Source organism: Daphnia pulicaria, chromosome 9 (assembly GCF_021234035.1).
Source record: "Daphnia pulicaria isolate SC F1-1A chromosome 9, SC_F0-13Bv2, whole genome shotgun sequence".
In the NCBI taxonomy this organism is placed as follows: domain Eukaryota; kingdom Metazoa; phylum Arthropoda; class Branchiopoda; order Diplostraca; family Daphniidae; genus Daphnia; species Daphnia pulicaria.
In genome coordinates this window covers 1,999,203-2,025,146 of record NC_060921.1, presented here as the reverse complement: position 1 = coordinate 2,025,146, position 25,944 = coordinate 1,999,203, and the positions used below count along the sequence as shown (strand labels likewise).

Below are 25,944 nucleotides of genomic sequence, written 5' to 3'. Positions count from 1 at the left end.
GGCTACACTTAGAATTGATTTCAGTTCAAGGTGAACGCTTAATGAAATTGTTTTTTACAGGAAGGATTAGGCCATGAATTAACAAGCTGCCTTAGTATCATGACGGACAACTGGAATGCACGATTTAATGTGGCCAATATGTTCGATTGTTGGTAATCGACACAACTTGATACAAGTGTTTACTCTCTGGTAATTAACAGGTGGAATGGGCCGTTGAACTCCCCCGTGGGATTAATTTGGAGCAGAGAAAATGCAACGCGGATTCGACTGGCCTTTTAAAAACGGCTGGGATTCGCATCAAATCGACTTGTTCGTCACCATTCGCCATTCATTTTGGTAAGCTTAACATAGACATTATATATCTAATTGCGTAATTTGTGTCATTGAATGATTTGCGGTTTCATACGGTTTTACAGCCATAAGCCTTGGGTTAATCTGAAATTGCGTGTTATTAATTGAGACTCCGATCCTGTTTTATTGTATGACGCAATTTACTAACCTTGTATTCGTCTACAGGTTTAATTACCGGAGGAAACGTTAAGAAGCTATGAAGCCGATTGAAGTCTCCATTCTGATCCTGTCCGTCGTTGTGGTGTTGACGGTACAGAACCCGTTAAGTTTGCACAACAACAACCTGGAGGATTTTCACGATGGTGGACATCAACTTGATTCTTCTGCTCAAGTCGACTACAACAGACTCGTATCACAGTCCTCGATTTTTAACCCATCAACTTCATTTGTAAGAAATACTTCAGTTACAATTGTGACTTCTGTAACAACGTGCACCACATCCACGGCTGCATTACCCCCTTGTTCAGCTTCAGGACGTCGTCGTGAACTGGAAAGCCAAGGATTCCTACTTAATCCGAAAAATGAAGAAAACCGAAATGGTAAAGTAATTTCTCTGTCGCCTTCACCAACCGAGTATGAATTCAGAATTTCCATTTATTACGTTCATTTCTCTATTTGCAGATGATTTGAGACTTTTACCTGTAGCCTACGACAGAAACGAGGGGCAATTAGTTCGACTTAATTCGGATGAAGTAGAAGCTGCAATCTCGTTTGCAATCGAACCAAGCTTGTCCAGCGGTCATTCCGGTCAGAATTTGCTTGGACATGGCACGCCAACCGTTACACTAATGTACACGTACCGCCACCTGCAGCAGCACCACTGGATTCCAGACTTGTGGATCCGCTGGTAAATGACAGCCTTTTATCCGCTTCCTGCTCAATGATTTTATGCGCTTCCAACTTCTTATAAACAGTTGACAATATTCATAAGTTTAGTGGTGACTGCATGGGGTTTATTTATATCTATTCTTCTTCTTACTGATTTGGGGTTCTGCTGATGCTCGGACTTATCAACGAGCTTAAAAGCTTAAATGGAAATATTGCAATAAATCCGATGGTTGTCAAAGCCATTTAAATTTATTTCATTTCGTGCTTGTTAATCCAACATATACTGTCTTAGTCGTCCTGCCACTTCCTTAAACATATATATTGAGTGTGACGATGCGTTTAAACTGAAACCAACAAGGAATGGCATGTCAAATCAATCAAGTTCTAATATTTTAACCCTTGCCTTTAACTTTTAGTTTTACATGTCCCACAAATATTTCAAAATTTGTCTTTTAACTGATGTGCTTACCTCACCCACTTTTTTTAGTGTTTCATCGATTCGGTTATGCAATCCCTACCTAACACTAGAAAAGGGGTAGGCGTTTCATTTCACACCCAACCAGCGCACCCTGTGCTGTTTTGGGTTTCTTTCTTTCATTTATTTTCTCTTTCTTTCAAATGTGCTGGTGCGCTTTACTGGCGGTCAGAGAAAGTGTCGTGGGGCGTAGGCTCGTGGCGATGTTCTGATCTGTGTAACAGCAGCTGGAAAATTGGTAATTTAGAGTCAATCAAAAAATGGTGTCTTAAGTCTTCTTACGTGCGCAGAATTGGTATCTAGTTTCGTATTTTAATTTAGCCGAAATCGCCTTTTATTCTTGAATAATCTTATTTCTGTTTGTGTAAAATTCCTTTTTGAAAGTGTTTTTTTACGAGACTTTATGTGTTCAGATCTAGTAGTTAACAACAAGATATAGATAACGAGTTTTTATCTCGTTACCTAGTCTTGTTAGATTTGTTGCTGTATAGCAATCAATAGTGATTAAAATTGATATGCTAAGAGCATACGTGTGTTGGTGCATAAATTTCTTCTACAGTCGATATGTTGGCATTACGGATGCTTAGCAATTATTTACACTGCGTATTTAAGTTTAATGTAAATTTAGTTTTACTGGAAAATCTCAGGCCATGCGTTTCCAATGCGTTATGATAACGGACAGCTGTTATTCTGAGGTTGTTGGCTCACAAAGCAAAACGACTGTTTTGCGCAGCTGAACGGAGAATGCGGGCAACATGTTGGGATTGTTTGGAATTCAATCCAGACAATGTGTATGTGTTTACTGATTGCTAATTAACAGCTGGAAGGATAGAGTCGTTGAACCCCCGTGTGATTAATTTGGAGCAGAGAAAATGCAACGTGATTCCGAATTCGGCCATTTAAAAACGGTTCTGACTCGCATCCAATCTACTTGTTCGTCGCCACTCGCAATTAATTTTGGTAAGTCTACCATTGACATTATATCTAATTGCGTAATTGTCTGTATTATGTCCTATTAAATCTGCCTGTTTTCACTTACGACTTTGAGCCTTGTGACAATGACGTCATCACGACCGTCAGTTTGCCTCGCCATCTAACGAATAAAATCGATATTTGCTTTTTCAAATCAAAGATGGCGTCTGTGTCATCAAAACACACGAGTCGAATAATCACCAACTTTTCGTTCGAAATTTTTCGTTGATTAAAAACAGGTGGATCAAGCTCACGGAGCTGGTCCCGGATTGATTCAGAGTGGAAAACAATATGCATCTCGTGTCGCCCAAAAATCCAAAAAGATCAGAGAATCGACGAGGACGCTGCAAACTCTACAGGGCGTGAAAGAGAGTGGCTTGAAGGTTTCTCTTTTTTTTTTCCAAAACTTTTTGTTTGAATGTAAAGTTGCTATTGTTTTCTTTGTTCTGCAGAGTGATCCGAATGAACCCAACGGACCTGATATTGACTCCAAAATCGATGAAATAAAAAACCAATTGAGGCGCTCAGAGGTATTGGACTTGTAGTAATGTTACTACAAGTTTTAGTTCTACGTTTTTAGTTGGTGCAATTTTGCATGGGCAGTGTCGTTGTTCGGTTGTTGGCATGCACGAATGAGTTGCCAGCAAGCAAGTTGCCTACTTATTTCACTGTTACGTCTCATAGAGTCTTGGTATCCTCTATTTAGTAAGTCAATTACATTTTATTCCTTATACTAGTGCGCGTTATTATTCCCATGGAATGGACGTTTTAAAAAGTTTTTTTTTATAGTTAAGGTTCCACAGATTTATTCATTAACCCCAAAATGAGAGATAGATAGTAGCATAACATTTATTTCGGTCTAATAATTTATAACTGAGTAATGGCTGCTGTCAATAAGCCTAATGCTTATCAGACATACTATGTTATGTTTCATTGCTGTTATTGTTATTTCTGCTGGATTATTTCCGCTTCCCTTTTGATTTCTTCCAATTGCGACGTGATGTCAGAAATGGCGTTTTCGATAATCACGTCATCGTTAATCACAATTGGTCGTACCCCGTTTGTGGCCGCCTTTGAAGGACTGTTGGGTACATTAAGAACCGGGCGTTGAGTCTTCGATGTTGGCTTGTTTACCGATGGACTAGTTGAAGAGCGATGGGTAGACGCACCGTAGTCAAAGGCTTAGCTGAAGTAGATGGGGTCGTTTCAGATACCTTTAATGGGGAATGACTTTCACTAACGGGAGATTTAAGAATGACCCGTGGAATAGGGGAAGTAACGTGCGGGGTGACGTGGGGAATCTTTGGGAGATTATTCACAGGACTTGTTGACGAGTGAATCGCTGCTGGAGCTACAATCTTATTGCTAATGACATTTGGAACTTTGTTTGACGAAGAAGATATCTTCGTATCGGACAGCGGCTTCAGGATGAGCCAGGGAATGTCTGATTGATCTTCTAAATGGTTTGACGTCGTTTTATTGAAGTTTTGAGTGTTTTGCAGGATCGAGCTGAAGATGGTGGTGGAACCAAAGATCCCAGGTGTGATTAATCTCGGCCCATCTCCTTTAACAGATTATTCCCTCAATCAATTCACCCATCGAGTAGTGGACCAATAATTTTCAATATCGACGTCAATCTTCTTGATATCCGGCCTGATTTGAATACATTCGCCTAGAATTCACCATAGAGACACAGAATCAGGTATACAACATTCAGTTGATTCATCTAATTATCTTTAAATGTCATTTACTATGAAGGCTGAAAGACAGACTCTTGGAACGGCCGTCATTTAATCCAATGTTTTCCATGACGATGGAAACATCTTCCAGTTTTTAGTCGTCCCTCCACGTACCACTGGAAGGGCGGAACTGTTCCGATCCGGCCGCAAAGTCTTAACACATAAAAAGTGATAGTAATTCAAGGAAATATAATTTTACAAAGAATCAAGTACTTTGCTTCCTTCATTATAGGGGTCACGGTGTAGTATCCCTTTGTACAGCCATCCACATCGGCCAATCGACTCCGGACATCCACTCTCATTGTGACTGAGTACGACGGCAGAGTGGACTAACCTGTGAATGTAATTTATTAAATTATTAAACCGTTATAAAAGTTTTATTTTTTCTTTGACATATTCCAGATGTACAGACAAGAGGATAATTCCACCTAGTGAAGAAATGCGACGATTCGTGGAACGAGAGTCGATCGACATTTTCGTTACATTTTTTGCATATCTTCTTTGTTTGTTTTTTTTTTTTTTTTTTTCATGCAAATCAACCTGCAAACAGGTCGGCCAGTTTGTTCAGACAGGATGTCCTTCACGCTTGAAGGTCGCTGGAAACATTACGTGTAAAACTGTCAATGCGGTGGTGTAGAGGTTGGTCGAGAACTGGACGTGTTGCATCATTATCAAGTAAGTTCAAAAGCCCTAAGACTCAGCCATTTGGTATTCATTTTCATTTTTGTAGACCCATCCCAAGCAACGTAAACTTAAAGAAGGAAAGGCCAGTTTGCATTTCCTCCAATCTCGAAGGTCACGGAGATCATTTCGTGAAACTGGCATGCGGTGGTTTAGAGGTTGGGTAAGAATGACACGTGTTTGATGACAAGCAGGTACAAGCCATTTGCCTACAGCCATTTGGTATTCACTTTGATATTGATTTTGTAGACCCACCCCCAGAAACTTCACCTGCAGAAAGAAAGGCCAGTTTGCATTTCAATCGAAGGTCATGGAGATCTTTACGTAAAACGTATCATGTAGAGGTTGGGTGAGAACGGGACGTTTTGCATCATTATCAAAAAGGTAAAATAACCGCAAGGCTTAAGAGGAGGGGTGAGAAAAAGTCGTATAAAAGGCGAGAGAAAAGTCTACCAGGGATCAGTCGAGCGACTATCTGTCTATCTCCGACACGGTAACAGCTGCATTTCACTATTTGCCATCAGCTGCATTCTTCATCGTATATCAGTTCTCAATCTTAGGTAAATTTTCTGTTGTTACATGGAGTTATGTATCAATTTCTATTGTGTTTTCTCTTTGTTAACATGCCAGATATTTATGCATATTAATTGTTCAATTATTTATTGCTTAGTCGTACAAAAGGGCAAGGAAAAGGCGAAATAATTCAGCAGCCGAGTGAGCATCTCCGACACGGTAACAGCAACTGCAGTGCCCCATTTGTCACCAACTGCATTCTTCGTCGAGTTGCTCGTTTAAATCATGGGTAAAAATTTTTACATCGAGTTGTGAATCAACTTTCTATTTGTTAACATGCCAGTTATAATGTTCAAATAATTATTTGGCTAGTTAACTATGGCGTCATGCTGCTGTTGGGTGATGCATCGTTGATGGCTGGTTCAGCCACTGCCCACTGGTGTGCCGATGTCTCCCGGTAAGGCGGATAACAAATTGCAACGCCGCCACCTTGCTACACGACATACGACACGACCAATTGCTACACCGTTGCCCCCCTAGTACTGCACCAAGGCCCCAGAATATTATATCACAACTTATGCTGCCCTGAGCTACTACACCGAATCCTTGCAGTATTATTCTTCACCGAGCTGCACTACTAAAGGGTCGAGTACTACACCGATGCTCCGAAGTACTACACCACCAAGGCACCGTAGTACTACACCACTACATACCATGGGTAAATATTCTGTTACGTTGAGTTTTAATATGCCAAATACTAAATATACAAATTATTTATTGGATAGTCGTATGAAAGGAGAGAAAAAAGGAAAGAATTCAGCAGCCAATTTAGGATCTCCGTTACGTCAACAGGAACTGCCGTGCACCATTTTTCATCAACTTCATTCTTCGTCGTATCACAAATTTTAAATAAAGGTAAATATTTTTCCACAGAGTAGTGAATCAACTCCATTTCTTTCTATTATTATTATGCCAGTACCATAATTGAAAATTAATGTTAAAATTTATTAATCGTCTAGTTAACTATGGCGTCTTGCTGCTGTTGGGTGTAGTATCGTTGATGGCCGGGTAGACCACTGGTGTACCGATATTTCCTGGGTATGGTGGGCATCAACAATGCTCAAAAACCGCTTACTACACTGTAGACCCCAAGTGCCACACCACCGAAGATCAACTTTTTACCCCATCGAAGTGCCCAAGTACTGCAGTACAACTTACGTCGCCCCAGCTTACACCACGCAGGGAGCGGAGTACTACACCACGCAGGGAGCGGAGTACTACACCACGCAGGGAGCGGAGTACTACACCACGCAGGGAGCGGAGTACTACACCACGCAGGGAGCGGAGTACTACACCACGCAGGGAGCGGAGTACTACACCACGCAGGGAGCGGAGTACTACACCACGCAGGGAGCGGAGTACTACACCAAGGCTCCAGTTTGCTTCACTACAACCTACTCTGCTTCAAAGCACTACACTGATGTTTCAAATTACTACACCACCAAAGGCATTCGAGTAGAAGCTCCGAAAGCACTTCTCTGCCCGGAGTTACTACACCACTAACGCAGCCGAATTATACCCCAAACTACGATTCCGCTACGATTACGATTCCGCTGTCTTTTGATGTTGGATTTCTTCAAGGCCAGTATGCTGAGTTGTAAATTATTTCATGTTTGACTACTGCCTTAGTTACTCTCATTGTTATTGTGGTTTGCCGATGACTTTAAGGGCAAAATAAGAAAGAAACTTGTAACTGTTGATTTTTTCAAATCTTGTAAATAAAAGGTGACTGACCTTTGTATAATTGAAAAACTTAGAAGTTGAGAAAAATATATTGATATAATTCCTAAACAAGACTTAATATTTCTTTAGAAACAATAAACAAAAGACAAAAAAAGAATTATGTTATATTGTCCCACCTCCTCCCACAATTCCACCACATTTTACAGTCACATACAAACACATATACATACACTAAGTTAACCCATTGGCTGCCACGCCATACAACCCGTAGGTTGCTCTCTACTACTCTACGCGCCACGTCAGAAGGATCCATGACCAAGTGGGACTTGCCATTGCTGACAAGTCCGTGCTGAAAAGGGGGAACTGTGGTGCATTGCCTGAAACAGGCGCCTTGCGGCAAATTTTGGGCTTGGCGACTCTCCGACCCCGCGGCATGGAAACCACGAGACCGAACAGCGCGGCCCGTGCTAAGGAGCTAGGGGAGAACAAAGGCGTGGCAGCCAACGGGTTAACTAACACATAACGAAATAATACCAACAATACGATAATCCGCGTTGATGACGAATCTTGGTAGTTGGTGCCGGTCGCGATGATCCACGTTGATGACGAGTCTCGGAATTCCATCTTCTTGACATCTCATCTGCATTACCTGAATAAAGACAACAAAATTCTTAGTGACATGCCAAAAAAAGTTACATAATAGTCACATAGTACATATAGGTACATTGGTCTGTTTTTTTTTTGCTAAAAACTTTAAAGGCCCGCTTTAAATTGCTTAAAATCTACCTAACAATATTGAGAACTGTACAAATAACAAAGCTCACTTGCTAGTAAAAAAAAAATCCGGAAGTATACCGGAAGTATACCGGAAGTAACCACAGCGCCTTAACCTTTGAGCTGTCGTCAAATTAAACCACATATTCGTGATCTCCATGAAATTTGGGGTCGATTAGGTGTGATTTAAACGAAATCCAAAATTTGGCCAAAATCGAGAATTTTCCTGAACTATAGTTCAGGAAAATTTTCGAAACCGGAAGTACGCGTACGTAAAAATAAAAACATGAGCTTTACCACAAATTTAACGAGGATCCCGAATATGTGGTTTGTTTGTGCGTCGAATGAATAATTACTGAACTACGGACTGAAATGAGAAAACCGGAAGTAGAAAAAAAAGCAAAAATCGATAATTTAACAAGTGAGCTTTGTTGGCGGAATAGATATCGTCAGTTACCACTAAAAATTTCCACACAATAACTGCCGATAAATGTTTAAAGAGATGTGCAAAGTAACTAAAGCTGACTTTTTGACAGCTGAGCATTATCGAAAAGCCATCTAGCGTTAGAAAAAAAAACGTCTAATAATACTTTGCGCGCAAGAAGGCCCTGATTTTGGAATTACTACATAGACATAGAGTTTAACGCAAGTAGATCGCTAGTAGATAATCTAAGAAAATAAGTCAATTGTCGGGTACCTGGGCATAATTCGGTGGAGAGTGACAGGCGGACTGAAGCGACTGGTCTAACTCGGTAGTGAAGTACGATAAATTGTTTAGCAGCATAATAAGCAAAGAAGCTAGATGAGTGTGGGTAGCCAAGATAAGGATGGAGCAGAGATTTGGTAGAAGTCACTCTTCTGTAATGGACAAAGGCCAGCAACAAGGATCTCTGTGCCAGGACCACACAATTCCAACAAAGAAACCGCGTTGTAGATTGACATCGGCGGCTGACTCGCGAAATCCAATTGATCCAATGGCATACCACACAACCTATGAATTCCTAAAGCAAAGAACTGAAAAAGGTTTTAACATTGCAGTGAGGCCCATAAATACCCACGGCCAAGGTGGAATCCAAAGTTAATTACATGATGAATCAAGAACATAGAAGCACACCTTTATCTCAATCTGTTGTAGGCTTTTTTCTGTTGTAGGCTCGTTTCTTGTAGCTATGAAGTGGGAGATGCAGGGAATGGCAGCAATACAATTTCATGACGCAACAACCCCACCAAAAGTGTTTAAAGGTGTAAACATCTTTCAGGCAAGAAGGAACCTGTTACCCAAATGGGTGTGAATTTTGAGATTATTTTATTGCATTGATGGATGATGAGGTAGTATATTCGGAAGGTTATGCTTACCTGTAACTGTATATGCAATGCCACAACTTTTGGGCGTAACAGCTTGCAGTTTTGTCTATGATGTGAGAGGATGATGCAGATGAAGCTGAGCGTGTGAGTCACAGAAGGGTTGAGCAATTGGTTTTTTTAAATGGAGTCCAAATTTAATCTAATGACTAGACGGCAGGTATACATTTTCTAGAATTTCAAGTACAATACACAATTAGTCAATTGGTCAAGTACACAGTAAGTGATAGAAAATTATGTAGTTAGAATAATCACAATAAGCTTACATGTAAATAATTGGTTGATTTTGGGCAGTAAAACAGGAAAATTCGAAAACAGAAGATGACAAAACTCTTCACACATTTCGCCATTTTAAAAACAATTTCAATACCATCTAGCGGCAGACTGGACAATCGTCTGAATTGTTAAAAACAACCGCTAGATGATACCAGTGCTTCATGCAGACGAGACGATTGTCCCCAAACATGAGCTGAAATGTGGAAAATTGAAAGAATTCGAAAAGTGAAATCAATATTCAGCATAAGTTACCATGTTTGAAACTGGAAAACTAACTTGACTTGGTAGTATGTTAACTAAATGTTTTCATGCATATTGACCAGTCCATTTGACATCATATGCCACGTAATGACGACCATTTTTGAAGCTGGCCAGGAATTCTTATAAGCTGTGATCAATCCTGCAGCTGTAGTGTGCCACTAAAAATGGAATAAAAATTGTAATATCACAGCTATCTTACAAATTTTCTGTTCTTGTCTTCAGATAAATTTTTTGTAAATGGTGAATCTCAAATCCAAGAACTTTGAGTCGTTATTTCACTCAATTGACTTTCTTTTTTCCGATTTTAATAATGGTGAGCTGCAGTTTGAACACTAAATTACATTTTCTACATCTACGATTCATTGTGTTTGTCTTGAGGTTTTTGTTTGATTTTTCTAGGTGATAAATTGCAAGTACTTACCTGAGCAGCTGAGCTCTTCCTTTCTGTGGTTCCTTTCAATTGATTCATTTGAGGTATTGATTTCTGTCACTGCAATGTTGTTTTAAAATTGACATCTAAATAATCGTTTTAGTTTAATCCCTTGCCGCTGTTCCAGACCTTATCCACTAGTGGAATATGCAGAGAGATGTTGAACTTATTCCAGGTATCTTCTCAAAATCTTGTTTTTACTGCATTCTTAGCTAATCATTTTGTTTAATTTCAGGTTAACCCTTCGACCTTGTGCTACAATTTGAAGATATTGACGGTAACAGAAGAGCTTGCTTTCGATCAATATCAATAAATTAGGTAGATGTAGATAACTTACAAGTGCATATCTGGGTTTCCTTCTTTTCTGTGGCCCCGTTTCCCTAACTAACCACTAACCAACGCCCGCCGGTGGTCACTCACCCGCTGTGAAACCAGGAGGATGAGGAGGGCTCTTGTCAAACGGGGACTTGGAAGGCGCATGATCCGAGGAAAACTTTTGGAGGGTCATGAGTCTAACCAGGAATCCTACTATGACTAATCGCTCCCTATTAATACTTGCCTCGAACTCTTCTCTCTTCTTCCTTGTCCAGGTAATCTCCCTTGTCCAGGTAATCTCCCTTGTCCAGGTAATCTCCCTGGGCACAGTCGATCAAGGCAACGTCTCCCCCTGTCTGGATTGACTGTATGTGGCAATTAAAGCGATAAATGAGTAAAGTGTGGAAATTTGCGACAGGTAGTTTTAAAGAATCATAAATTTTTGTCACATTTGATGTTGGAATACTTGTTAATATCTTGCAGGAAACAAAAAGATTTGTTTTATATCGTACGCTATTGAATTATTATTTATTTAAATAATATAACAGTGTGTTTTAATTAAAATATTTAGTAATAACAGCTTTAATGTAATAACAATTCGTAGAAATGTATAATTTCAATTAATTGTGAATGTGGTGTCAGGAATTTTTTTAGGATGAGGAATTTTTCATTTTTGGCTGGTTAATGATTTATAACTGATATTTTACTTACCGCGTCAGTTCCTTGATAAAACACAAAATTTTTATTTTATTTATCACATCTCCCAACCACCTCCCAACTTCCCCCTCATTGCTTTCCCAATTGCGAAGCAATGTTTATTATTTGCTTGACATAAACACTCCCATATTTCTGTTCCTTCTTATCATTAAAACGGTAAACTGCTGACACAATGACAGTTGATAAAATACTGGTTGCAACTTCCGTAACACAACACCAGCACCAAGGAACAGCCACAGGTTAACTTCGATGCCAAAAAAATCTTTCACCAGCTTAGGCTGCAACAACATCGCAGCACAGCATAGCAACTACGGGAAGATAAACCTATAACCAAAAAGAAATGGAATTAATAATAATGCAACAAATCGTTAATATTGCAAGTAAGATGAGAAATTCTCTAAATTCAATGTAAAAAGAAACTTACTTCTAAATAGCAATTTTTGAAGAACAACTGGAACTTCTTTGTTTTTGATGCCCTTGCTGAAATTAACTACAGAAACAAATCATTTTCATTATGCTTAGGGCAAGAACAAAATAACACACTTTTACCTGTCATTGGAAGTTTGTTGTGTGCTTCCTATTGAGACGCGGGAACTGCAGGGATTGGAACCCATAGAATTTCAAAAATTTATTATTAACAAAAAGAGAACCGAAATGACACCAAGGTGACCTTTTCAAAGATGGAAGTGATGGCTATCGAAAGCGTTCCGCCTGAAAATTGAAAAATAAATTAAAAAAAAAAACAAAGCTGCGATGCCACGAACCAGGTGCGGTAGGTGAATGACTCACGCTCTATTTTGCGACACCGCATGTCACTGTGTTATTCAGTCCGTGAGGGCTTCCGGTGACGAAACAGTGTATCGTACACATTTGAATTGTGTGTTGAAACGCGAAAGAACTCGACGGAGAAAGAAATGAGAGCAAATGAATGAAAGGCAAACATATCGCGGCCTTTTAAAAGAAAAGAAAAAAAAACCCAGAAAATAATAATGATAAAAAAAAGCAAAGGTAAAAAGAAAAAAGAAGATGGAATCTCTTGTACATATAAGAGTTAGTAGTTGCAGGCTATACTGCTGAAGTGGAGAAAGCGCTAATATGCCGCCAGCTGGAGAAAGGACAACCCGGAGATATGGAACTTCTTCACATTCGAAGAACGGGGAAATGTGTGTTTCTATTCAAGAAAAAAAAGGAGAAGAAGAAAGAAAAAGAGAAAGAAACCCAACATTTGCTTTTACTTCCAGAATAAAAAAAAAAAGGAGGGGGGTAGAGGAAAATAAATAAAAAGGAATAAAAAGAGAAGAAAGAAAGTCGCCAGAACGAACGTGAAAAACGTGAGGTGCCCGGGAACAGGCGTCCTCAATTTCTCCCCTCTCCTATAAGCCTCCCTGGTCTTCAGCCCCTCTTTTTAAGGGGGGGATACTCCTCCCATCGTCGACCGAGATTCGGAAGAAGAAGAAGAGCTGAGACCACTTTCTATGGCCCGACAGACTTGGCACACGGACAACAACACAATGAAAACACACGCAAGAGATGGAGACTTTTGACCACTTCATCATGTAACTACAAATGACGTGACAAAATAATGAAATCAAATACACACACAAGTGCGCTCACCTATTATTTCGCCTGGGATGATTCACCTGCTGTTATATTGTTTGAGTGTCGGATTTTGATTCTTCTGGCGTGAATGGGTTTTCGATTATTTTGAAGAAGAAAAAAAAGTCCACTTTCTTGGATATTATTGGGTCCCGTCAGTGGATGAACATGATCAAAATTATTTTGTCGGGTGGTTATGTTTTTCTCTTACTTCAATGTGTTGGAATGTCTTCGACTTGGGTCCGGAAGAAGAATTAAACAAATTGACACCGAAAATGTTTCTGTCGCGGGACGACACTTGTTGTTTGTTGTTTGAGCAACAAACTTTCGCGCGATGGTTGCTGGTTGGATGTAGGCAGCGAACTGGCGTCCGTTCGGTGCGGATCAAGACTGAAGTCAGTTGGCTGCCCGGCTGGAGGATTTTAGATGCCCCTGCAACAACTTTCACTGCCGGTGCTGGAAACAAAAAAAAAAAAAAAAATAACAACCCAGCCCCTTATTCCCCCCCCCCCCTCCCCTTCCAGTCGACCAAGTCTCCTCTTCTTCTCTCTTCGGGGTTCCTCCTGGGCACCTACAGCTCACGCGGGCCGGCGCGCTGTCGACGGCGAACGCTCCCCATTGGCTGATAACCAACTGAGCCACCTGCTGTTTCTTCGAAGATGGTGAATTATATTCTCCATCATTCACCATCCCCTTCGCCAGATAGTTGAAGAGAAAGTCCGCGTTCATCTGGCGCCATCCAGAGCCCAAAAGTCTGATTTTTTTTTTATTAGTTGTTATTTTTCTTCCCTCTTGGTTTCATAAGTCATAACGCCGTTATTCCAATGGAAAATAAAATTTGGATCAAGAGTAAACCACCTATAGCGTAACAACTGTCATGATCGCTATTTGGCGAAATTATGCATCCGCGCCCGCTCCACCCCAGCTCCGCCGAGACATTCTCTTTTTTCTCTTCACGCGGGAACCTCTCCCGTAGGTACACGATTTGAGATAAAGAACGTCGTTTGTAAACGGATGCGTGAAGGTTGGGATCGGCAAAAGGGACGCGACAATGTCGGAATTTTTTTTATCGATTCCAATTTGTGTTGGGGATTTTTAAAATTTTTGCGGTAAAGTGTTCCTAGAGGCAAAATATCTGGGACCTTGTCGAAATCGATGCCGTTCACACAATACATGGGGAAACATGTTGCTGGAGCCCTTCTTTCATCCATCTCGCCGATGTCCTTGTAGCGGTTTGTCTTCCCCAACTGACATATCAATGGTCGGGCATGGAAAAATTTCCCTGCCAATTTGGTCGGAATCAAATGTCGAAAGCGCCGCTATGACGAATACGGTAACGAAGAATATTGGCAAAAATTCTATTTGGAAATCGGTTGATTGCGCAATCAATAAGGGACGCTCACGCTGTTGCTTCGCGCGAAAGCGCCCAGCAATACAGCCAACACCTTGTGTTTGTTTTCGTTGCCGCTTCGGGAAAACGGATAGCCAAAAATCAAGGCATAAAAGAAAAGTTGCCATAAAGATGGACGGTGCTGGGTTTCCCCAATTCAGCATCTCGTAGTCGTAGGCAAGGTGACAGTTCTTTCAGCTATTTCAACTTTCTTTCATCAATAAACGTTACATCCATTTTGAAAGAACAATATAGCACGTATACACCTTTCTGGTGAAGGCCAAAAAAATCCGCTTGAAAAATTAGACGAATTACAAATTATGACACCATTCTTTGTTTTCTCTTTTGACTACGTATGTCGTTTTTCAACCTTAAGGAAGAAAAAACCTTAAGTCAAGATTCTGAATATGTTAACGAGGAGGTGCCAGATGTGGTGGCAGGTCCCTCTTGGTTAAAAAAATGTTCTCGTTGAACTTTTTTCAAATTTGATTATTTGCCCACAGACAAAGTTGTGATACAAAATAAACCAAGCCTAATGTGCAGTCATTATTCAAGTGAGTTATTAAAAAAAAAAAAAACCTAACTGATTAAACAAAAACGGCAAAAGAAAAACAGTTCCAGTCAATGGCATAGCTCAGGAATAATCGTATTCCGTACTATGTTACGATTTACAACGCCACCAAGTGGTGAAAAATGAAAAATTGAAACAAGTTTTTCCTACCTTTAAACCTGGGAAATACGGCCAAGCATCTATCCATCCGCTGATAAGTTGAATCCTCCAGGCAGAATAGGGAAAAGGGGGGTCCTCGTGAATACACCCACACTAATATCGGTGTATACATGATGACAGAGGGGAAATTGAAAAGGAGGAAGAAGAGATCCGTAACTCAAATTACATAGGCGGTTTCTTCAATCAAACTGGATGCTGTTTATCTAAACAAAAAATAAAAAATGGATTACGAAAAAAATTTATCACACATAAAAAAATACATCACATATAAGTGGTAACTAGTGTGGCCATTATTTGCAGAGAAATAACAAAACAAGTATTTTTTTTCTAAACCACCCATTTACTTGGAATTTTCAACAAATGAAAGATGAAAACCTATAATCATTACTTATAGCACCAATGAAATAAGATCAAAACGATTATCAACAATAAAAGTTAGATACTATATTTACCAACACATTTAAGGTCATAACGGTTGAAATCCTTGTGAAATGTCTTCTTTCCATGAGGCTAAATTGAAACAGCTTCAGTGCTTCACGATCCATATCTGATAATATTCTTGGAGATACTTTTGCATAGTGATGATCAAACCACAACTTGTACTGAAACATCATAATCTTTGTCTAACATAATCGAAGCGACATGATCCTGAATATAATATTTAAAGTATTGTTGGTTGGCTATAAGCAAAATTAGGTTGCATTATTCAGTTGGTAAAAATTTACAGTTTTAAGTTCTTGTGAAGCATACAGCAGGTCTTCACAGTTAACACTCTTTACTAAACGAGTTTTGACTATTTTCACGTTTTGTATTCTTAAACTGAGTGACTGCAATAAGCCGAGGCGAGCCAACTAAAACAAAACAATTATTCAATTAAGATATTACTCTATTAGCAGAAAGAAAAACAAAAACAGAACAAAAAATCGGGGTTGCCACACAAAAATTATTAACATCCATGACACAGAAATTCGTCTTTCACACCACACCTAATTTTTGCGACGTTCAGGCCCAATAGAAGTGGCCTGAAAGACTGGGCATGAACGTCGTACACCCTTTTAATCATACGATCAAAATTCGGGAACCAAGTAGTTAATTGGGCATACAATCTGGTCATAATGAATTCGAGGGACTGTGGGATCCGTTGCTTGGGGAAAGTCATTAGCAACATGGCACCAAAAGGCCGGTCGAATTGGGATAATAAACTCGTCAAATTTCTGTTTCAGTTTGGCCACCGTTCCTGGTTCTATTTCTGATGCCGTGATGAAACAGAAACAGACGAGATCTGGCATACTGCTTACAAATTTGAATAGAACGTCTTGAAGTTCCTGACTTTTCCACGGAAATTTAGAGTCGTCCTCCTCCTCGTAGAGAACAATTCTTTCCAATCTTTTAGAATCGAGAAGAGCATTCAGTATGGCCCGACTCGGGTTTTCTCCTAAGTACTCGGAGAAGTACGACACGGAGTCCCAGTACTGCGTACAGGGAGAGTACTGCAATCTAAATTTATTCGTGTAAATATTGTTAAATCTGTATTTTAGTTGGACCAAAATACTGACCTAAAATCTCGCAACTTTTTAGCCAGAGGTAAGTACCGACAAAGATTGTCGAATGATTCGGGGCAAGTAAGACCACCGCAAATATGAAGATTTCGAAGTAATGGGCAGCCACTGAATATCTGAATAATAGAATGATTCGGTGTAGAATTCCATACCAAAATTTTAATGTTGATCGTATACCGCAAATAAATCTCCTTCGAACAAACAAAACTGGTTTAGGGTTATGGTAGTCAACCGACCACAACGTGATATCATTTTCAAAAAATCAGTGATAAGAGGTTCATCGTAAGGACTAGGACTATTAGGACCAACAGCAGTGTCATTCGAAAGACCAATATGAAGCACTTCAAGATTAGGAGCGGCTTTCAGAAATGGTTCTAGAATCTCTGAGAAAATAAAGAAAAATAACAGTGCAACTTTGCAGTTGCGTAACTTAGGGTACAGGATAAAAATTAAAAACGCACTACCTTTCATTGGATACAGGCAAACGTAAACGAATGTCTTTAAATGATGCAACACCCAGTCAGCTTTCATACAAAAAGGATATTCTACATCGCTGTCATCCAAATGCAAAAACTCTAACCTGGGATGTGCTCTACACATTTCGTCAACTTCCTTAATAATACACGGAAAATACATTTAGTCCCAAACTTTACGATCACAAGAAGAAACATAAGTTACTTGTGCACTGTGGCCAAAGCCATGAATGTAGCGAAGGTTAGGCAACCCGGTCCAGTGTTGTAGTGTAATCATACCGCCGATGTGTTCCAACTTAGCAAATCGCCCATCGCCGTCAAAATTTGACAGGTCATCGCGAGTTTCGTGACATAAAATTGCTTTTAGTTGACTTTCTGAAGGGATGATATCCCTCAGGATTCCATGATTTTCCATTATCCAAACACGTTCTATGCAGTTCATGTCATAATGGGAAAATACCCATTCGACCAGCTTATCGACGCACGTATCTCGACAAAATTTTGTCCATTGACCCCTTTTCAAAATGATAAAATTTTTCAATAATGCCATCCAACTCAAGCTTGGGAAAAATTCGTTTCTTGCACGATTTTCGAATACAATTTCATCATCATTAATTTCATCAAACATATTAGCTTGACCATAGCCAATTTCCAGGTGCAAATCCACACACTTTCGGCAACAACTATAAATAACAATAACGGCATTTGGTTTAAGAGTCCCCAGAAAAAAACAAAAAAACAATAAAAGTGATTAGATACCTTAATAGCTGCAGGATTAAAGGCCAAGAGTTTGTATAATTAGCACCATTGAATGCAAGTATTTTTAAGTGAGTAAGTTTTGAGAAACCATTTGATAATGTTTGAAGAGATGATGATTCAGACTCTTTCATTTGATCAAAAATAGGTTCATCGTTCTCTGACAAGCTGATGCTAATTTTTAGAATACGATGACAGCTTTTAAATATCTGCCAAAGATGTGACAGATTAAGCTTGGTATCTTGAATTTTTAATGCTGCCAAGTGACTCATTGAAGTTACAACATCAAATAAAAAGTCACTTGGCAGCCAATAACAGTGGCTTATATCGAGACTTGAAATTATTTTTGGACAAACCCATCTACTTAGATACGTGTGTAATGAATTATGGGTGACAAAAAAACACTGCTGGATTGAAAGGTTTCTGCACAGTAGTTAAAGAAATCAGAATTACAATTTGCTCCAAAGTTTCAGTACTAATATGTGTTACCTTCTTTCTCCCCATAGACATGAAAATCTGTCAGACACCCCTGACATCGAAAAAGTTAAACAATCTTTTTCATTCATGTAGTTGAAAAGGTGAAGAAGTATTTCAACAGGAAGACTGTCAAAATGTGTCTCCATCTTTGTTTCCAAACAAATCAAAACTCCACTGTCGATTGTCGCACTCGCACCACAGACTTATTATCATGGCGACATGGCCTACTAGAACTAACGGCCCAACGGCTGGCTATTTCCCTGTTGCCGAATGATTTCATAGCCAGATGGAGCAACTAATGTGACAGTGACGTGTGACTCAAGCAGACGACACGAATCTTGTTGATGTACTGTTCAGTCGCTCAGACGCTCACCAGATGTCAGAAATCACTTTGCAATTCTACACAGGATGATAGACCTCTATTCCGGACTGGATTTTGAAAGTCCCCTTTGCCGGATTCCTTTTCGGAAGCGAAGGGGGATAAGAGCAACCTATGGCAAATTCTTATCCGTCTTGTTAACCACATCCTTTATTTTGCCATTGTTATTTGACTTTGAAGAAGAAGCGAGAGACGAAGAGCGTTGTCATGCTAAACTTGCAATACAATATTTATTCAAAAGAATAGACATTGTTATACACATACAAAATTCAACACCTATGTGAAAGATGCGCTCAAAGTCTCGATTGAGCTTGAGCTGTGTCACTTGAGCGCAAATTAAAATTAGTTCAACTAATAATTTCACAAATTCAATTGGAAATTGTCTAAAAGAAAAAAATCATTTCGAACAACAACAATACGAAAAATTTGGTGTAAGTCCCAGCAGAGTGCCTTTGGTCATCCATTCAGCTATCGGGATAGTAATCCACGTCTAGATCCCAGCGCTGCTCTTCAATCATCCTGTGAAGCTCGTCGATTTCGCTATCGATGACTAATTGACAGCGATAGACTTTCAGGTTGGACAAACGTTTCGAATGATGGATGACGGACCAGAGACTCCTCATGGAAATATTTGAGCAAGATTCCAATTCGAGACTATCGAGATCATGGCCGACGAGACTTTCGGACAAAATGGCATCGCTCATGTTCTGACTGGCCGTTATTTTAATGTGTCTGATGCCGGGTGATGCAGTAAAGGCTGCCAGACAAGAAGCCGGGACGTCGTGGTGGTAATCTTCATTTGATTTGCGATCGCGAACGGAGACATTTAATTTGGAAAGAGATTGAATGATCGTCCTAGTGTCGGTCGTCGTCTCCCTGTAGCTGTGATTGAGTTCCAGAGATAACGAAGTGAGTTGGTGGCAGGAATGGGCGATCCGTTCCAGGTCAACGTGACGGAACCGGCCGATTGACAAGTGCTGCAGGGTCGATCCGTGTTTCGTTAAAATCGAATCGAAACCTTCGCGGAAATCCAGCAGAAGCTCAGACCTTGTGTGACTGCCCAGCACGACCCGCATGCAGGATATGGCGTGTCATAATTTTTTCTCGATGCATTCTACTGTTATAATCAACAGGTTTTTATTGGACTTACGTCAACAAATGATGGATTCACCATTATGGCGACTGGAGAAAATGACGGTCCCATCGCAGTTGACGATCCACATCTACAGAAGGGCATGTGCTCATATCCCAACGACAACGCTAAAAGATGAAGTTTATACCCATTTTCGTCCTAGTTGCTGTCTGTCTGCTGCGAAGTGAAAAGCCTGGAACCAAGGGAACAGATAAACCTGGAACCAAGGGAGCGGAGAAACCGCCGTCTCCTCTGCATTACCTGAATAAAGAGACATGTCAATAAAAGTTACATAATATATAAGGTACTTTGATCTGTTTTTCTTTGCTCAAAACTTTAAAGGCGCGTGCTTTCGATTATTTTTCCAAATATATTGAAATTCCAGGTTACATAACTTGATCACTTCAACATGACAACATGTCAACATCACACATATGAAACGAGTAACAATGGTATTAGCAAAAGAGTAAATCATGCAAATGATTCCATTTACACTACAACCTCAAGAATCAAACCCCAAAATTTGGCCTTCGACAAGGCAGGTCTTAAGATAGCAAAGTATCGCATTAACATGTTAACAACAATTAAATTTAACTGAATTTTCACAAATTCCCGGATTTTGTTCAAAATGAAAATACAAAACAAAGGAGGAATTTTGAATTAACAAACGGGTTGTTCAATTCTTAGGATCTCGATATTTTTTTGTGAAATTTAAAATCAAATCGACATTCCGAAACTTTCTTGGGTGTCCGATGCGTGTTTTGCCTAGATTGTGTTGCATAATACCTTGTGGTGATGCCAGTCGGCACTCTGACAAACACCGTCACAATACTTTGCTGACTTACACCGACCACACCGCCACAGCTTTTTCTTGATTTGCTTGCAAAAATTGCAAGTAGGTAGAAAATTCACCACTCTGATTATGTAAGGTAGGCTATCTACCAGGTACTGCGGTGTCGGACTTACAGTCACAAACACTAGACCAAACATATCAGCACGGAAGGTTACCGCTTTTCCCATAAAAGTCTACGCAGAAAATATGGGAGAGAAAAATTACAAGCAAGGGTTAAAAAAACAAGCTCAACATTTAAAATGATTAAAAAAAGCTTTGTTTAGAAAACATAAATAATTACAATTTCCGATTCTTCAAATGCGCAAAACGGTTGCAGGGGTGTATCAGTTGGAGCACTTTTTATAGCTTGGAGATCCCAAACTTGCATCTTTGTTATCAAGACCGAGGACTCGTCAACGTAGTCGCACATGAAAAACATGTAGTCGGAATGAATGCTGTCAAATCCAACAGAATTTCAATTCAAAATGTTAAGGTAGAAGGGTGCAATCAATTCACGCTTAATCCATTGATTTCTTTTATTTAAAAAAAAATAAAAATTGTAGGCCTACCTCACAGTAACAACACTCTTAGCGAAATCCTTGTCAGCTTGCAAAATAATTCTGGATAAGCCAGATTCCACATCCACGACCCTACAAAAACAAAAGATAACTTGAAAACAATATTCTATGCACGTTAAATTTGTTTACATTATATCAGCTTTTAAGTTGGTTATTATAAGAAACCCATCTTTGTAGGAAACATCTTCGCCTTCCTCGGAGACAAATGTCAAAACTTTTTCAGTGGTTCTGGGATCTGACATTTTCCTGACATCGCACGTTAATCGAGATTGCTGATTACGATGCGAGAAAATGACAAATCTGTGATCGATGGAGGTTTCGTAATCGTCCAAGTCTATAGGTATCATGTGAAAATTTTCCCATTCCATTTCTAAAGACGTTTTTATTTCCCAAACAACAACTTTGTGAAAGAAATGTTTTTGCTTCTATATGAGTAAAAAGAATTATTAGTTTTTGAATCTTGATAAAATCAGTGTTGCAGTTGAAATTCTTTGATAAAACTACCTTGATATAGACTCCAATAACCAGAAACCCATTTGAAGTGAACAAATAGTTTATGTAATTGGTGGGATTCATCCAATGTGGTTTATGTTCTTCTGTCTTTAAAATGTAAATCACAAATGAAAATGGCATTAAATTGATAAAGAACTAAAAGAACATGCATGGATGGAGAACCAATTACTGTTTATCATTTTACCTTTTTGGTGACAAGATTTCTTAGGTTTATCTGCTGATCATGAGTGTAAAACAGTGCATTATCATACAGCACAAATTTGAAATTTTGCAAGCACTGTTTTTGATCAATCTCCAATATCTGTGAACAACATAATTTATAATCCTTGATTTTTTTTTTTTCCTGAACACCAAGTATAAAAGAAATAAATCTAGTACCTCTTCAATTTTCAAAGAATGTCGGTTCCAGATCTTGATTTCTGACTTCCACTTCAGAGCAATATACTTTTCAGATATCAAAAATGACTTCATGAGGCAATAGCGAACATAACTAATTATTCCTTCAACATTAACAGAATCTTCGACAAAATCTCTAGTGCACTCAAACAGCAGCACACTTTTTCTTAGAGTCTAAAAAACGTGTTCAACAATAAATTATATCATTAACCATTTTCTTGTGATAGTTATGTTCTTGGAGATGGCACAGGTCATAACCCTCAAGTACATCAGGGAGGGGTGGAGGATTACCTTAGCTGTAAACTTAGTTTTGTTGAAAAGCTCACGGGAACTTAAGCAGTTACTTGAAGCTAAATTCAAACTGTGTGGAAAATTGAAATGAAGTCGTTCCCAGAGGACAGACATAGACATCTAAATTTACCACAGACATTAACAATCATCATCAGATTATTGTGTTGTAAAAAGACAGAGAAACTATATTGACTGTTCTTTAGTACACAAGTACCTTCTTGTGAAGTAGGTCGTTCCAAAGTTTATCAGAATTCCCATCAGAAATAGCAGCTCTCCAGTTTTTTGAGGTTAGTTCAGCATTAGCAACAGCATCTTCATCTAAGTACTTGAAAATCAAATGAAGCACATGGACCATTTGTTTCCCTGCCATATCATAAAAGAGATGTGATTATCATATTTCATCTTTGATCTCAATAATTCATTTTACTATGCAGTTCTCTGATGATGTCGAAAGAAGTCGAATCATGACCAGTTAAAACTTGACTTGTCATTTTCTCGTAGAATTTCTTTCATGGACGCTAATCACCCAAGAAAGTTAACTAAACTTTAACTTGCGATTCGGATTGACAAATGAGACTGCGATCTGCAAGCAGCCAAAGGGCAAACACGTGAGACGTGCTCTAAACTGAAACTGAGATTCATGCAAACGTCGTCAGGTGGCGGTACAATTAAAAAACAAATTTATAGTCGCCATCTACCGGTCATTTCACAAAACCAAAAGAAAAGAAAGAAAATACGAAAAATGTCTCGACACACTCTCGAGTTCAAAATATCGTGATAGTGTGATACCAATAACTTATTAAAAAATAAAATAAAAGCAAAGATTTAAAGCGCTAAAACAAAAAATCAAACGAAGTCGTACAATTTGTTTTTTGTTACTCTCGGTCACACGTAATAGCCGATTCTAATTCCTTCTTAGACAAAAACAAAACGAAAGATTTCGCGCTGGCATCAAGAAACCTACCAAAAACTTTGTCGGCCCTTCTTTTCTCCAAATATTATTTTTCTTTCCCCGCCAAAGGAAACTTAGATTTCCTTGACTGATATTGCCAGCGTGAAAAAGAAAAAATCTACAAGACATATCCAAACGGGAGCGGAGGACTGTGATTTCCGTCCCGTCTCGAGACTTATTTATACCTCCAGACACAGAAAATGCCCGATGCTATACCATTAAAGAAAGTAGACTCGAAGCTGAAGCCAAAATTCTTTCGTTTTCACGTGGGACTCGATTGGTTTATAGTCTCCTACTAGCTATGCTGCATGTTGCAGCGCAGTAAACACAGAGCAGCTCAAGAGGACTAGATGTTTATTACACTCACTGCAGTCCTAGATGAAGAAGCATTGTGTATTGTGTATTCCGCTATAGGTCCAACAGCAGCTTCTTAAAAAAGAAAAAAATGTATCGACATCAGTTGCGTTTAACAGGAGGAAAAGGCAGCCAGTCGTCCGTCCCCCTTGTTGCCAATGTGTATAAGACACTCCCGTTATTTATCGCCCTCTCTCTCTACATTGGGTAATGGTTGATTTCCTTTTTTCTTCTGAAAAAAGATCACCGTCGTATCGGTACGGGGCGACTCTCAAGTCCAACAATTTTCGGAAACTCCTCATCAAAAAAATAGAAAAAGTCTATAGGGGGTCCAGTTAACAATCATCTACTATAAAGTCCAGTGCTATAGCTGCTGCCCAGTTTATCGTGAGCCTATCTTTTTTCTTCTTTTCGCCGGAAGAGTGGGGTATATCGACGATTTCTTGTAGTTGGCCAGCAGGAGCAGGAGCAGCTGGATGTGTGTATACACACATGCCATAGTTGTATAGTTGTGTGTATATATATATGTACACAGATATAAAAATCCGGTTTTTTACGACAGACCGGATGGGGGGGAATTTCTTTTATATCCCCGGAGCAAACGTCTATAGACATGTGAGAGAAGGAAGAAATTCAACGGGAAAAAATAAACGTGACGTCACACTGGTCATAAAACTCTTTTGTCAGTTTGTTTTTTTCTTTTTTAGTTAATCGTGAAAACGGTGATGGAAAATTTGTTATTTTGTTAGGGAGCGTGTTAGCAGACGACGGGATATCTTTTATGGATTGAGGGTGGGGGCTTACGTGACCTACAAGTGCCGAGTATCTCTCTCTACTTATAATAAATAGTCGCGTCGTCTGTCTATACGGAGAAAAGATAATACCGCGGCATCAGTTGGTGAAAGCGCAGCACGCAAGATGATCGCTCCTCCCAATCTCTCTTCGAGCTGTGTGTGTGTCCTGCCGGCCTCACTACTCCACAATAATAATAAGTCTTGAAATATTGCACAAGCTGGTGGTGGACCAGCCCCGAAACAAATCACTCGTCCCATCATGCACACACATCTCTCCCCTCGCCGACGGGCTTATTAATATAGCAGGCAACTCATTCATCTAATCTATACACGACGAGAAATATCAATACACACACACACACACCCAGCGCATCTATAAGCTCCTGTGGTCCTACCAGATCCTCCCTGCTAAAATACGATGGTCTTTTAGTAGAATTTTATCCACCAGATGAACTTGGTTTGATATCAAAAGTGATTAGCTTCATGCACATTCAACGGTGTAATTAGTCCTTAAGGAGGGTAATCAACCACATGGGCGTGGACTCTTTTTGGGGTTGGGCGTGATGCAACTTTTTTTGAGGGTTAGTTTTCCCCTTTTTGGCGCTCTCATTTGAATTGCTAATGACGCGGTCTGCGGTGATCAACTGGGTGGTGGGGGGGTCAATCGGAGTAATAGATCACGCAAGGACGGTGGTGGCAGAGGCGGATTTTAAAATGACCATCCACCGGAAAGAAAAAAAGATCTAAACATTAATAGCGAAAAAAGGGGATTTATAATCTTTCATAAAAGGCGGGAAATATAAAAAGAGGGGCTCGGAACGGCGAGGGGGGAGATCTATATCTATATGGAGAAGTAATCCGCAGCAAGCACTCACTGACGATCAAATGGGCGTGGTGTGTGTTCCTACTCCCGTGTATTATACTCTGAGTGCAGTATAGCGAGAGCGGCGGCGGGAAAGACCCCAAAGGCGAAATAAAACCAGCCGCTCCCATGACCGGGCCATCAGCTGGACAGACGATTTTGAAAGGCCGGGCTCCTCCGCACCATCCATCAAGAGTCTTTTTTTCCACCGATATTACGCGTGAGCGCCCAACATATAAAAACAGCGCGTCTAATAGCCGCCGCAACACCGTTCATATCGTTTGACGGTCGGTAATAGTCGGAGCAGACCGGAATGTTGTTGTTTTATCCAGCGGATTATTTTCCTACAAATAAAAAAATAAAATAAATACTTAATCTCGTCGAATAGAAAGTTATACATCTCTTATTTTATTATTTCTGCGCATTTGGTTTTCCATGGGATA

General features: G+C 39.6%; 4 protein-coding genes and 2 long non-coding RNA genes across 8 annotated transcripts in view; 2 read left to right on the top strand and 4 right to left on the bottom strand.

Annotated features, from left to right (window-relative positions):
• LOC124312897 overlaps window positions 1–25,944 on the top strand; it is a 309,861-nt gene that overhangs the window by 2,844 nt on the left and 281,073 nt on the right. The window lies entirely within an intron of this gene.
• LOC124313765 lies at window positions 523–3,262 on the top strand. The gene is made up of 6 exons (XM_046778575.1): window positions 523–890; window positions 973–1,198; window positions 2,283–2,349; window positions 2,866–3,009; window positions 3,079–3,156; window positions 3,230–3,262. Exons 1-6 carry the CDS (start codon window positions 548–550, stop codon window positions 3,260–3,262), a joined length of 891 nt encoding a protein of 296 aa, XP_046634531.1. The 5' UTR covers window positions 523–547.
• LOC124313599 lies at window positions 7,858–10,102 on the bottom strand. Of its 2 annotated transcripts, XR_006910863.1 has the most exons (6): window positions 9,991–10,080; window positions 9,705–9,907; window positions 9,433–9,609; window positions 9,191–9,347; window positions 8,774–9,077; window positions 7,858–7,942 (listed from the first exon to the last, which is right to left on the bottom strand). It is a non-coding gene; the product is annotated as an uncharacterized LOC124313599 (long non-coding RNA). The 2 variants fall into 2 exon arrangements; XR_006910862.1 differs by having other exon boundaries at window positions 9,705–10,102.
• On the bottom strand, window positions 11,159–13,678 carry LOC124313657. The gene is made up of 4 exons (XR_006910959.1): window positions 13,052–13,678; window positions 11,987–12,388; window positions 11,862–11,927; window positions 11,159–11,761 (listed from the first exon to the last, which is right to left on the bottom strand). It is a non-coding gene; the product is annotated as an uncharacterized LOC124313657 (long non-coding RNA).
• LOC124313124 lies at window positions 16,082–25,444 on the bottom strand. Of its 2 annotated transcripts, XM_046777864.1 has the most exons (6): window positions 24,835–25,444; window positions 17,391–17,669; window positions 17,177–17,324; window positions 16,890–17,095; window positions 16,710–16,828; window positions 16,082–16,650 (listed from the first exon to the last, which is right to left on the bottom strand). In XM_046777864.1, exons 1-6 carry the CDS (start codon window positions 24,898–24,900, stop codon window positions 16,221–16,223), a joined length of 1,248 nt encoding a protein of 415 aa, XP_046633820.1. In that variant the 5' UTR covers window positions 24,901–25,444; the 3' UTR covers window positions 16,082–16,220. The 2 variants fall into 2 exon arrangements, with proteins under 2 accessions (XP_046633820.1, XP_046633821.1); XM_046777865.1 differs by lacking the exon at window positions 24,835–25,444 and having other exon boundaries at window positions 17,391–17,736.
• Window positions 20,289–23,155, bottom strand: LOC124313028. Its single transcript, XM_046777694.1, has 10 exons — window positions 22,967–23,155; window positions 22,754–22,902; window positions 22,540–22,659; window positions 22,231–22,422; window positions 22,037–22,153; window positions 21,844–21,939; window positions 21,469–21,764; window positions 21,331–21,411; window positions 21,063–21,216; window positions 20,289–20,955 (listed from the first exon to the last, which is right to left on the bottom strand). The coding sequence occupies exons 1-10, from the start codon at window positions 23,028–23,030 to the stop codon at window positions 20,695–20,697; spliced, it is 1,530 nt and encodes a 509-aa protein (XP_046633650.1). The 5' UTR covers window positions 23,031–23,155; the 3' UTR covers window positions 20,289–20,694.